Below are 13,240 nucleotides of genomic sequence, written 5' to 3'. Positions count from 1 at the left end.
CCTGGCTGGCCCTCGGCACGTACCGACAGGCATGGACCGACGCTACTGCAACACCGATTGCTGTGACGGGCATGCCGTAGCGCGCCAAACCCCGCATGAATCGCTCACTAACTCCGTACGAAGCGCTGAGCGGTGCGAATGTGGGATAGGATGGTCTTCCATGGGCATCCCCGGACCTTCTCCTTCTTGTCACTCATACCTAGCAATCTACAACGATGGCCGCAAACACGAGCTCAGCAACACCACCCAGTGATGAAGGCCTCTTCATGATCGACGCAAGGGCGCCTGGCGTGATCCCAATTCTGCCCCAGCGGAATCACCTCTGCAACGTCGAAGAGGACTGGTCAGGCGTCACGGCACAAGCCAAGCGCCGCCGCCTTCAGAACCGCATCAACCAGCGCGCACGGCGACAGAAGCTCAAGGAGGAGGAGAAGAAGCAGGCGGCCACCCAGACTCCAAGTCTCGACAGCGACATACAGGAAATCCCTCGCAACGCCGTTAGAACACTACGCAAAACGTTACCGGCCCCAGCCTGCATGTTGGGCAAGGCGGAGAACCGCGAAATGCTCACGAGGTTCGCCGAGCTTGCACGCAACGACTTCCTCGGAGCGCCCAACATGATCCACCTCGAGGACACGGTGCGATGCAACGTCTTCCTGGCCATGGCGCGCGTCACGACGATTCTCAGTTTCGATGACAGCTGGCTTGACGACGACTCCATCTCGCCGTACAACATGCAAGGGCCGCGGACGTGGTCGCTGGACGCAATGCCCGCAAATCTGTGGCCGACGGTGCTGCAGCTGGCGGTGGAACACCACCCCTGGATTGATCTGTTTCCCTGCCCGCGGATGCGCGATAATTTCCTGCGGACTATACAAGCCCACGGCGAGGATGCGGTCGACGAGGACGAACTGTGTCGGGACTATGTGGATGCAGCAGGAGCTAAGAGGGGGTTGGAGGATGGTGCGTCTGCCATTGTGTGGTCCGATCCGTGGTCGCCCCATGGGTGGGAGCTTACGGCGGGCTTTGTGAAGAAGTGGGCGTGGTTGCTATACGGGTGTGTTGAGCTACAGGCGGGCACGAATGCCTGGAGGACGCGACGGGGGCTCGAGAGACTGCGATTCCCAGGGTGCTGAATTATTCGTGAGAGTCGGCCGGTGTATGAGTTATGGGTGCTTAAGAGCTTCTTATTCTGATCTCGCGCTAGCAAAGTTGAATATGTCTGAACAAACGAAACGACAAACAATCAGGTTATCTCTATTGTAACTCTAAGATGTATTTCTCTGTCCTCAAGTGATGTTTATCAATGGCCTGTAGCATCTATCTTGTTTGCAAAGTGGTCTAGTTCGATATGTACCTGACAATGCGGAAAACTATAAGCCGATGTCGGCAGTTTCTTCGAAATACCTGTTCTTGTCAACATTGTCATTCAAGTACACGGGTCATGTGGACGTGGAAAGCATGACGGCTGACGAGTTTTGTGCTTGCCTCTACGTCCAGAACTGGAGCCTCGGAGGTCGCCTTGTAAATTCTCTGGGGTACGACTCATGCCTCAATGATGAAATGGGATCTCTTGGAACAAAAGAATCAATGATGAGCTGAAGTGCCAACGACTTAGCAGGCTTTTCTCCTGCGTCGCGAACGACGGCTTTCAACAGCAATCTAGCTTTTAGGAGCAGCTGAAAAGACGGCTCCAAAGCGATGTGTTTCCCATAGCTCATGGGTGCGGGCAGTGTCAGGACATGGACTATCAAGTCGTAGCGTCATGGCACGAGCGGCGGCCACATGTGCGATGCCATCGACCACGTTCAAATTTCAGGTTGGAGCAACATGAAAATCATAGACTGGCTCTTACAACCACAGTCCTGGGTGTCTGAGATCATTTTTCTTGGTGGCAGGGAAACTGACTGCCTGTTCACTAGAGGCCTGAGTCAAGGCCCCCAGCGATGAGTTCTCACCATCAAGAAGCTTTGCCTTCGGAGGCGTTGTATGGTGATTACTGTCGCAATACATCCTGGGATTTTGACGTCCAGATGACAAAAAAAGCCGAGCCAAAAAGACGGGTCCCAACCGCCTTGGCGCCGGCACCCGGACTCTCGGCACCGCGGCAGACGTCACCTTTCCAAGCTATTGTCTCGTCAATACAGCCCAATCCCCGGCGCCTCTCCAACCTAAACTGGGGACGCAAAGTGCTTGGCCGTTGCATTCTCAGCAGAACTGTGGGCCTCCGATGTCATTAGCCAAGACTACGCGCGGTCGCTCGACTCAAGGCCCTTCAATCTTGTCAAGCTTGGTATGGCAGGGAAGAAACCAGTATGGCGGGCGGAGAAGTTTATAGGCAATGGTAACCCTTCACCTACTGGCCGTCTTGGTGGCGCATCTGAACAGGTCCCAACCACTTCCCTCGATATCACCGCGTGGCGTCCCCATAGCATTGGCCACGATTCGATATCGGAAATCGAATCCTTACCAGCGTGGACTTGAACAGCAACAGTGCAAAAGCATCGATTCTTCGCCCTCAAAATGCTTCGCGGTGACGGTACAGAGAAGGATCCCGGGGCGCACGATCGGGAAGATGCGAATGTGACAACAACTGGCTATGGAGAGACAATTAAACGGGACAGACTTGCCGCACAAGATCGCGATCAAGACACCCTGAATGGGCCGGCCAGTTCCGCCGATGCCGATCTCGAGAGTGGCAAGGACTCCTCACGGAAAGCCGACCAGAAGGACCGCAAGCCATTTTTCAACCGTCCCAAAGAGCCTCTGTCATTCAGCGAGCGCGCCATGCGCGTTACTTGGGCGTGGTTTCCTACAACAATGTCGACGGGCTCCCTGGCCTCTCTCATCAGCGTCCAACCTTATACGTTCCCCGGCTTGACGGCCATTGGCAAAATATTCTTCATCACAACCCTCGTCCTCTTCGTCTGCTTTACCGTTCTTATCGCCATTCGCTTCACCTTCAAGCCCCGAGCGCTGACCACGTCACTCCACCATCCCTCCGAGTCATTCTTCTTCGGGTCATTCTGGGTCTCGATTGCCCTGATTCTGAACGGAGCAACAGTCTACGGCGTCCCGGACTCGGGGCCGTGGCTGGTATCGGCTCTAAGGGTGGTGTTCTGGATATATATGGCGTGTGCTCTTATCGTAGCCGTATTTGAGTATCACGTCATTTTCGAGGTTGAGAAGTTGGCACTCTCGGATGCCGTCCCAGCTTGGATTCTTCCCGCATACCCCTTTCTCATCTCTGGTACCCTGGCCGCAAATATTGCCGAGACACAGGACCAAAACAGCGCCGTGCAAATCATCGTCGCAGGTATAATGGGCCAGGGCCTCGGCTGGATTCTCGCCATCTTCATCTACGTCGTCTATCTCACTCGCCTCATCGCGAACAACATGCCTCCGCCATCGACTCGGCCAGGCATGTACGTCTCCGTTGGCCCTGCGGCGTACACTTGCAGCGGGCTCATCGGCCTTGGAAAGCAAGCGCAGACTGCTCTGCCCGACGGCTTTCTGGGTGTCACGAATATCGATGTCGGTGACGTGTGGCGGTCCTGCTCCGTCGCTGCGGCGATGTTTGTCTGGCTTGTCGCCCTATGGTTCTCCGCACTTACATCCGTATCTATTATTCGCGTTGTCCGTCGAATGAACTTCACATTGCAGTGGTGGGCCTTTGTTTTTCCGAATGCTGGCCTCGCCATCGCGTCCATTCAGTTGGGCGATTCTCTCGAGAGCACTGGTCTCCGTGCATTTGGTTCGGCATTGACTGTCGTGCTGGTTGCTCTTTGGCTGCTTTGCGCCTTCTGCCATATCAGAGCTCTGTGGAACCGGGACTTGCTTGCAGTAGGGAAGGACCTGGGCGTTGAGGAGGTCAACCGAAGGCATGACGAGAAGAAGCTTGCTGGAAGGTGGACTGAGGGCGAGGTCAGGCCACCAAGGTCAGAAGGCCCTTGATTTTCGTTATTCATATTGAAGTATCACTCAATACGTGTTGTGTTTCAAAGCCTTGCCGCCACAAATTGATGGAAATTCAAGTCATACGCAAGCAAATTCCCTAACCGTTCACCTGTTTCTGCGTTATAGTTGTCCCCTTCAGGAGATCTGCGCAGGGGATGTATGCATGCATGACAGAAGCATGTTACTCACACTTGCTAGTCGTCCGAATGAATACCAATCGTAGACTTCATATTTCACTGAAAGAGTGCATCAGAGTCGTCGTAATTAGAATTGTTTATCCACTCGCACTGTCGGATCGCTTGTTCAGCAACGGGAATCTGGCGGGGACGGTGACTGACCTTTGACTCCATCCTCAATTTCAGTCTCTCAATCCAAGCACTCTAAAGCAGAACGAATAAAATGTCTGACTTAGAATTTCTTTCCACTGGCTAGACAGGCCATCTACTCTACTTTGCTACCGTACTACTCCCATTCAAGAATGATGCTGTCCCAAAGGAATCCCCTCCACTTAGTGTAACGCGTCACACTGAAGCCCACCTTGTTCACACCTTCGACCAGAACACCCGGTTCAACTCTGTACTGAATGAACCGCCACTCTCCAGATGTCTTTCCAGAACGGTAAAGCGCCGGATCGCTAGTGAGGTTGTCCTTGCTCAAGGTACCGTAGTCCTGGCCATTCACATCGACGTTGAGCGCTCCGCTCTGAGAGCAACCAGCCAGAGACACACTCAGTATCGCTGTCTTGTTGGTCGCGATATCCGCAGCCGAGACTTCAAACTCGATGGTCCACTTTCCAATGGCCGATGAAGCATAGTACCAGTCCGAAGTCTTTGACTTGCCAACGATGAATGTAAGGTTGGCAGGACTGTCCTCAGTGACGCCGTGCTGGTAAGGCAGGCCCCCGTTTTTGAAGCCAAGGGCCTTCTTATCAAATTCGCCGACTTGGAAGATTCGCTTCGCGCGATCCGCCACGTTCCATTTCAGGCGACCGAGGATGAGGGTCTTGTCCTTAGTTACGGTAATGCCAGACTTTGTAAAGTTGGTGTACACGTCGGCCAGTCTGTTACCATTCGAGTACGCAATAAGGCCATAGGAGCCAGTGCGTACGTCATCAAAGGAGAAGCGTCCCTTATCGTTGGTGTAAGTCGTGTAGTAGTAGTTGGTCCCTTGGATCGAGGGACGGATTGACGTGTCACTGTCACCGAGGAAGACGGCAGCCTTCGATGCGGGGCGGCCGTCGGACAGTAGCAGAGTACCCTCGATGCCGCCCCTCTGGTGGTAGGCGGCATCGTCAAGCCATTTGTAGGGGAAGTGCTTCAGCTCCTTGGCACGCTTCTTCTGGACATCTGGGATGCTTCCGTTGTTCTGACCCAGTCAATTTGAGTTAACCGAGAGTGGTGTGTCGGATCACTCACCAGGTACCAAAGCCAGGGACCCCAGACCTTACCCACGGGCTGAGTTGTCTTTTGACCGACACGGAAATGCGACGTATCTTGCACGACGTTCAGCTGAACAGCATCGCCGGTCTTGCTCTCGCGATGCACGGTGAGTGTCTGGCTGAGATGTCACTGATAGTAGTATTCGGTGGAGGGTGATCTACCAGGACCAACCACGAGATCCGTAGACACCATAAGAGTCGCGGTCTCTTGACGGCGTGGACCAGTCGTACTGGTGGATGATGACCGGCTGCAAGCTGCAAGTCTCATCCTGGAACATGGTCGACTTTGCATACAGGATCGAAATCGGCAAGGGCTCATCCTTGAGATGAGTGCGGCCATGGGTGAAGTACTCCGGCGCCAGCCGCCAGAGTGTTCGCAAAATGCTGATGTTCGGCAGGGCACGGTTGACAAAATACTGGTACGCGCCGGAGAGGTCGTCAAAGATGACCCAGTGAAGATCTCCAGCGGGCGCAGTGAAGCTGACGTCGATGAAGTGTGTACCACGTGCAGCAATCGTCGCGTTGGTGTAACGGAGGTTGGATTCCCCGTCTGTCGACTGCCCTGTTAGCTCCGGCTTAGGCACTTGGTGGCCAAGAAAATAATTACATACCATAACCAGTGTAGTGGCCTACGGCGGAACCGACAAGATCTGCGCCAGGGACACCCTGCCAGAAGAGCTTTGTCGCGTAGACCGGACCTTGTGTAACATTCCAGAAATCGTTACCAATAACCCAAGTGCCGTCGTTCAAGGACTCCAGGAATGGACCCTTGCCTGCAACGGCGGCAAGGGATCCGGCCAGCGCCCACAGGGAAAGCTTCGAGGTGTACATCGTTCTACAGAACTTGATCACTGTGATTGAGCCTGTTCGACGCCTCTTGGGATAGTCTACGAGCCAAGATCCGATCCTTTATACCCATATCAGGAGCTGCCGAAGGCGATGGCATTTGTTGTCTGCTCGGTGTACGATGTCGCGAGGACTTCCCAGAGTGCCGAGAACCGGGAATGGCATCATCGGGCGAAGACCTGGTTGGCTGCTCTAGCCTTTAGCCCAACGCAATGATTGCACATCCTGCATCAACTGCGAATTGCCGCTTTTCGAGCAGGGATTCAATCGGAATTCCAGTGCATTGCGCCATATCAGTGGAGAGAGGGGGCCCCCAAAAAATATTGCGTGCGGTCTGCTATCAGTGCCTGCGATGGCGTCAGGATACCCTCGTGAAGTCCCAACCGAGGTACGCAATCAAAGGACGCGCATTCGCGCAAGTTCGGAGATAGATGGCTGATGATGTTATTTTGGCGGAAGTGCGCTTTTGATATCTGTTCAATCCCCTCTACATAATGACCAATGCTAGAGGCATTTCTTATCGTGTCTGCTAGAAAGCGACGGCGCCTCTCCTATTACGAGTTGCAAGAGGTGTCGCTAGAAGCCTTACGAAGTTTCAAGATGTGCATGTTGGTTTTATGAACTGTCAATTCAATCCTCATGGTTCCTTTTCCCTCCAATTTATTCGCTATTCGTCTCAGAACGAAGGCCAGAACGAGACAGACTCTCCTTCGAACACAAACACAGTCATGTTCTTAGAGGTGAAATATGAACAGATGATGCCAAGTCGGAATCTTGTTCAGCTATTGGCCAAAAGCTTGAGGCTCTTAGGGCTGTCAGCTCGTGCAACACAACAGCTGAAGTGCCGTGGGCGGCAGTGGGTGGCACATGGTCAGGAAGCTTGCTGGTGATTGGATGAAGATCAGATGTATGACAATCCACAAGTCTAGTGAGTTTGCTGGCCGGACTTGTGATCCGAGAAAGGGCCAAAGTTGTTGGCTGTAAGCGAGCCAATCGAGCTGTCAGATGGCGTGGAAGCAAGCCGTAAGTAGGTAAGAATGACCCTTTCCAACTAGCTTAGAGGCTCAAGTCGTTATAATGATACAATTGCTGCAAATAATCGAAGTACGCAGCCTGGGATGAGCTACCACTCATGTTTTCAATACTTCGTATGACGCCCAGTCAAATAATTCAAAAGCAGCACCATGCATGTGTCATGAGGGCTGCTGGGTACAATGGTTGAAAGTATATTGCCTCAGCTTTCTATGCGCAAAGTCTGAAAACAGGAATCGAAAGCCTCGTTATTCTGTACTGTAGAACCTTCAGACTTCAAATAGGCTACGTATCGTACCATGCCTCGCTAGTGCGGCTTGGCGCCGATGCATGAGTAGGCAACGGCCTCGAGTGGCACCGTGATGAAAAGAAACCCGGGGAGATTTATCAATCAAGACATGAAGTCCGGGGCCGTTACTTCTTGATGTAGGTGCCAACGATGAAGCGGAAGGTGACGGTCCGAACCGCGGGGATTATGGCGCCGCTGCCAGTGCATAGCCTCCACCTGCAGATCTACCTGACAAGGACCGTTGAAAAGCCACCACATCGCTATATCCTGGACGATGGACGTTCAGCTTCCGAGAAAATGTGCATTTATAAGTGATGAACGTCCTGTTCCCCCTTGGCTTTTTTCCGATCCTCGGTACCAGACTTTAGAATCTCTGTTCCAATCAACTGACAAGCCTGGGCTGATCAATTCGCCTCGCCACGATGCTTTCACGCGTGTACATGCTTTTCCTCGCCTTCTGCCAGCTCTGTCTGGCAGCGGAGATCGTTCCTCGAGCGACTTTCTCCGAGGTGACTGGCTTCGGTGCCAACCCGACGAATACCAAGATGTACCTATGGGTCCCCAACAACCTTGCGCCCAACCCCGCCATCGTCGTCGGAATTCACTGGTGCTCAGGCAATGCGCAGGCCTACTATCAAGGCTCCAACTGGGCTCGTCTCTCTGAGACTTATGGCTATATCGTCATCTACCCGAGCACCGCATACACTGCAAGCAACTGCTGGGATGTCTCGTCGCAGAAGACGCTGACTCGAGGAGCTGGCGGTAACAGTGACTCGATCGCCAACATGGTCAAGTACGTCACCGCTCAATATGGTGCTGACGCCAGCCGAGTGTTTGTGACTGGCATTTCGTCCGGAGCTATGATGACGGTGAGTTCTCCGCCAGCCACCCTGATTAACGGGTAGATTTCGTGAGCTGTTCCCTGTGAAATTATTGAACGCTGATCATATGAAGAACGTTATGGCTGCCACATACCCCGACCTTTTCCAGGCTGGTATTGCTTATGCTGGCGTCCCCGCCGGCTGCTTCTCTTACGGCACCACCGAAGCGGGCTGGAACAGCACTTGTGCGAACGGCCAGTCCATCACAACTCCGGAGCACTAGGCCGCCATCGCTCGTGCTATGGCGCCTGGTTACACTGGCCGTCGCCCGCGCATGCAGGTTTATCACGGTGACCAGGACGCGGTGGTGTTTCCCCAGAACTACTACGAGACCATCAAGCAGTGGGCTGGTATCTTTGGATACTCGACAACCCCCCAACAGACTATTTCTAACTTCCCGCGGAGCCCCTACAACAAATACGTCTTCGGTCCCAACCTGGAGGTATACCTCCCTGTACTCGACAATCATCACTTTCGGATACAAGCTGACAGGAAGCATAGGGAATCCTTGGTGTCGGTGTCAGCCACAGCATTGATGTGTTTTTCGATGAGGATCTGAAATGGTTTGGTTTCACGGTAGGTTTGGCCCGTCTCAAGTGATCCTCAGTCACTCATAGCAGCCTCAAGACCCCCGCGACATCGACAGCAGGCCCTACAAGCACAACGAGGTCGACGACCACGTCGACAGTGGCCCCACCAGTGCCGACCACCATTGCCACCCTCACTACCGCCGTCACGACGACAGCTCGGCCGACCACTACGGCCTCCGGGCAAGCACCTCAAAAGCGCTGTAAGCAACCTCACTCCCTGTCCCGGGTGTCTGTTGGAGTAGAAATGCTGACAGTTTTACTACCACACAGGGGGCCAGTGCGGTGGCCAGAACTGGAGCGGCCCAACAGTTGTAAGTATTCTCTTGATGTTGCTGTTTGCGATTGGTGACAGCGTGGCTAATTCATGAACAGTGCGAAAGCCCTTGGACTTGCCAGGTCCAGAACAACTGTAAGATTATTCGATGGCTGAGGTTGACTCGTTTGCTGATTACTTGTGTGATTTTAGGGTTCCACCAGTGCCTTTAAAGATATCCATAGTGACATATCAAAGCGACGATCTATTGTAATGGATATGTCCTAGGCCACTACTACTTAGGTTATCGTTAAACACTCTAAAGGTCACAAAACCTTCTGATATGGCATCAAGTACCGATAGTCTTACACCAGTCATGTTGAAAAAACGAGACTAGATTTAGTTTTCTCCAGCCTAGAATGAAAAGTCTACCGAGGGCCATCCCGTGCCGAAGAATTCATCGTTGCTGTCCAGCCCACCGGCCAAAAAGTCGTCGAGCCACCCGGTCTCGGTAAGGGGGGAAGAGAAAAAGGTCAGACCCGGGAAGTCCCACTCAAAGACGAACTGCTCTGGAACAAAAGACTCGAGCTCTGTCTGCCCGTCGGCTCGGCTTTGCTCCATTTGTATAGTGGCCGGGAGCGAAGGCTCCCCTGTTCGTGGACCACCGTCCTTTCGCAGAGCGTGATGATACTTCTCGATGCTGGCTTGAACGAGCTGCAGGTACAGGCTGCTCGCACTTGCCTTGCTCCCTTCACCACGGCCACCATTGGCATTCCTTAGTTCGCCTAGAAGGATTCTCCCCTTTTCAACCAAATCCTGACTTGATTGTTGATCTCCATCATCGGGGAGCAAGAGAGACAACTTCAGTAGCAAGAGAAAGCAGAAAGCATTCTTCGCCCAGACGAAATCCATTGCAAAACGCAGCCCGGAGAGGTAGTGGCGGGGCTCCATCAGGATGACTTCGAGATGCTGCTTGAGCGAAGCCTTCGCCATCAGAAGAATCGTTTTCTGGGTTTGAGACATGGCGCGCACATTCTCGACCCCTGATGCGCGGACAGCGCGGCAGAGTGCCATACTATCGGCCCAGTGACGCTGAACGATGAGGTTTGGCTGAAGCCAGGGCATCTGGGGCCTACGCTGCTCATAGATGCGCGTCCAATCATTGAACCAAACCTCAATATCAATCTTGGCATCTCGCACCATCTCCATGATATCTTCTTCGTCGGCGTCGGCGCATTGCGAGAGACTGTTGTATATATTTGCCCGGAGGGCGTTGAGCTCCACTTGTGAAAACAAATAGAGATCCATGTCGTTTGAGCAGGGGCTTTCCAACAGGATCCTGGACCTTCGAGCAGCACCTCGGAACCGGAACGCCGGGAGATCACCAGCATCAACATGGAGAATGTGGCCCATGACTAACAGGTGGAGCCACGTCCGGGCCTTACGCATAAGAACAACATCGGCCTGCGATGGATCGTCAATCGTGTCCATACGCGGGGTGTTCTTGGCTACGCAGTGAGCGCTCATCGCGTCGTAGGCTTCAGGCAGGCCCACTTCGAAGGCCATGCGCGTCGCGATGGCGATTAACAGAGAGCGCTCGTTCACATAGCAGGCTCGGACAAGGAGTGCTTGTATCGTTTCTGGTGTGGCCTCTGTTGGTGTGGTGATCGCAGCGTTCAGCATTCGTTGGGTCTGAAAACTGAGGACATGCCATTGACGCGAGTCTGCTCCATTGATCACTCGGCAGCCTACGGAGCAGATGGCACCGAACAACAGACTGCTTCGAGAACGAATGGATTCCATCGAGTCGAATCGGGGATCAAACACAGGGACGAACCGGTCGCATCCAGAGAAGAAGGCTGCCCAATATGAAGTGGCATCCTGGTCCGTAAGTAGGCCTGCTTCAACCAAGTCGGGTATAGCGACCGCGCCCATCTCGAAATGTGTGCGCTTTCTCTTATGCCCCTGCGTTAGAGGCGGTTGTAAGAGCGACACATTGGGGGATCCAGAGCTCGAACCTGTTGGTTGACGCGGTAAACTTCTCAGGGTTGGGGGATTAATAACGGTTGCGGGAGACGTGTGCGTGCTGATGGGATTCTCGGGACCTCTGACCTGATCTGGCGATCGATACTGGATGGGCATCTGCGTAGCCGAGGGGGAGGACTGAGATGCTGGAATGGCTTGCCATATGCCCGCTTCCGGTCGTTTCTCGAGTCTTTCCTTCAACGACCCGATCTCCCTCTCCAGGTCTTCGATCCTTCTACTCGGAAATGCCCCTGTCAGCTCGCTTCTCCATTTCCAACAGCATTTTGTCCGGCGACAATATGATCTCAACGTACATTTCGTTCGCGTCCTTTGGCCGCTCAGTGAACGTACAGACCTTTCGAAGGCTGTGGCATCTGTCACATTCGTCAGCCAGTCAGAAAGAGATGATCGAGTTGGGATGGTCCGAACCGTGAGCAGGGGCGTTGCCCATCGCATTTCACCTTATATTTAATTAGTAAAACTTTCGAAGAATCAATACGGAATCGTACCTTGGATTGGCGACATGCACCGCAGGCTTTCTATGAAGACCCATGTCAGTTCGCTCCACCATCCTGATGTCGTGCTCCAAAGCCTACGCTCGTGGAGTATGGCTCAACAGTCGCGAGAGCCTTACCGGAATGCGCTTCTTTCTAGGCCGTCGAGATGATTCCCCATCTGTGAGCTCATCAGCTTCCATGGTGGCCGGCGCGGCGCCATGGAGACAGCACTGTGGTATGTGGTGTCTGGATGAGGATGGAAATTCTCAGCCCAGCGGACAAGACCGAACCGAACCAGGTTACCCCGCGTCGCGGTCGATGATGTGGGTCCTGGCTCCAGCACCTGGAGGCTGGAGATGGAGAATTGTACCCCTAGAATACAGTGACAAAGGTGGTTGAGCGGCCATGTTCTTCAGTGCCCATGTCAGGGAGAGCTCAAGAAACGCTGACCGCCGTCGCATTGGCGAGCGGGCCAGCAAGGTAGCTTGTCCAAATCGCCGGGCATCATCTCCTGGCCGACGTTCCCTCGTTTCTGCCGATGCCAAATGGAGACTGTCAAGAGGAACAAGTCGATCTGACAGCGAAGAGCACTGAAATGCATGCCACTGCTACCCATCAAGATAAGCCAACTCATCGTCATCGCGCCGCCTTGCCGTTCCCCCACCGGGCCGCCATATTACCCCACGTTCGACACCGAACCCTCTCCTGGCGGAAAATGAACCGATTCATCTCGATTGCATCACTCAATCATGTACGACAACACCAGGACTGGGCCAACTCTTTGGCAGCTTTGAGCTTTGAGCTGCCATGTTTGAGACGCAGGTCCAATTTTTTTGGCTTTATCAGACTCTCTTCCTCAAACAAACATCCTTCCATTCGCACTCCAATCCAGCATCTGACCACTCAACACCTGACAGCATACTAGCCTTGCTGCCTCGTCCGCTTGCTTCGCTTTCTTCTCCATTCTTGTTCAATTCGAAAGCGGTTGGCTGTCGTAACAGGCAGAAAATGTCTTCGCCTTGCGAAGACGCCACCACAGACGAGCCTTCGTATGAGATTGGGAGCTGGTCCATGGGAGATGACGGCTTCGACCTTGGTGTCCGTATGAATGGTAAGCGATTCAGGATCGCCGTATGGGCGGACTACTTCAAGGACTCCCCCTCAGCCACCGCAGCCTTTCAAAAGGCCCTCGCCATCATGAATGACGGCGACGATAGCTGTGAGGAGCTCTGGGACTACCTCGAGTGGATCGTGGACTTTTTCTTGCCCCAGTTTCAAAGCCTCGCGCCTCCGGTAGTGCACGCTGGAATTTTAACACTAGCCCACCTTGCCGTCCGGGAATCCTTTCGAATGCGAGTTCCATGTGATCTAGAGAGCTGTTCCTGGCCTTGTACTCGACTGGTAGAAGAGACTTGAAGAATCGATGCCCGTA

General features: G+C 53.6%; 6 protein-coding genes across 6 annotated transcripts in view; 4 read left to right on the top strand and 2 right to left on the bottom strand.

Moving 5' to 3' along the window:
* Nucleotides 1–215: 215 nt before the first annotated feature.
* VDBG_01211 (conserved hypothetical protein) lies at nucleotides 216–1,136 on the top strand (the record flags this gene model as incomplete). Its single annotated transcript, XM_003009482.1, has 1 exon — nucleotides 216–1,136. The coding sequence occupies one exon, from the start codon at nucleotides 216–218 to the stop codon at nucleotides 1,134–1,136; it is 921 nt and encodes a 306-aa protein (XP_003009528.1).
* Nucleotides 1,137–2,523: 1,387 nt separating this feature from the next.
* Nucleotides 2,524–3,954, top strand: VDBG_01210 (malic acid transport protein; the record flags this gene model as incomplete). Its single annotated transcript, XM_003009481.1, has 1 exon — nucleotides 2,524–3,954. The coding sequence occupies one exon, from the start codon at nucleotides 2,524–2,526 to the stop codon at nucleotides 3,952–3,954; it is 1,431 nt and encodes a 476-aa protein (XP_003009527.1).
* A 465-nt stretch (nucleotides 3,955–4,419) lies between these two features.
* Nucleotides 4,420–6,226, bottom strand: VDBG_01209 (rhamnogalacturonate lyase; the record flags this gene model as incomplete). The annotated part of the gene is made up of 4 exons (XM_003009480.1): nucleotides 4,420–5,322; nucleotides 5,373–5,449; nucleotides 5,568–5,957; nucleotides 6,007–6,226. The coding sequence occupies 4 exons, from the start codon at nucleotides 6,224–6,226 to the stop codon at nucleotides 4,420–4,422; spliced, it is 1,590 nt and encodes a 529-aa protein (XP_003009526.1).
* Nucleotides 6,227–7,984: 1,758 nt separating this feature from the next.
* VDBG_01208 (acetylxylan esterase) lies at nucleotides 7,985–9,446 on the top strand (the record flags this gene model as incomplete). The annotated part of the gene is made up of 6 exons (XM_003009479.1): nucleotides 7,985–8,431; nucleotides 8,667–8,885; nucleotides 8,945–9,019; nucleotides 9,061–9,233; nucleotides 9,304–9,344; nucleotides 9,406–9,446. 6 exons carry the CDS (start codon nucleotides 7,985–7,987, stop codon nucleotides 9,444–9,446), a joined length of 996 nt encoding a protein of 331 aa, XP_003009525.1.
* A 254-nt stretch (nucleotides 9,447–9,700) lies between these two features.
* VDBG_01207 (C6 zinc finger domain-containing protein) lies at nucleotides 9,701–11,882 on the bottom strand (the record flags this gene model as incomplete). Its single annotated transcript, XM_003009478.1, has 2 exons — nucleotides 9,701–11,546; nucleotides 11,821–11,882. The coding sequence occupies 2 exons, from the start codon at nucleotides 11,880–11,882 to the stop codon at nucleotides 9,701–9,703; spliced, it is 1,908 nt and encodes a 635-aa protein (XP_003009524.1).
* Nucleotides 11,883–12,816: 934 nt separating this feature from the next.
* The window catches only part of VDBG_01206 (conserved hypothetical protein), a gene marked incomplete at both ends in the record, with an annotated part of 1,030 nt that continues 606 nt past the window's right edge, over nucleotides 12,817–13,240 (top strand). The window contains one exon of the mRNA XM_003009477.1: nucleotides 12,817–13,171. Coding sequence (XP_003009523.1) covers nucleotides 12,817–13,171 — 355 coding nt within the window. The remainder of the gene's footprint in view (nucleotides 13,172–13,240) is intronic.

Source organism: Verticillium alfalfae, genomic scaffold, assembly GCF_000150825.1.
Source record: "Verticillium alfalfae VaMs.102 supercont1.1 genomic scaffold, whole genome shotgun sequence".
Classification (NCBI taxonomy): Eukaryota; Fungi; Ascomycota; class Sordariomycetes; order Glomerellales; family Plectosphaerellaceae; genus Verticillium; species Verticillium alfalfae.
The sequence above is the reverse complement of the archived record's forward strand: the minus strand, read 5'-3'. Positions and strand labels throughout refer to the sequence as shown.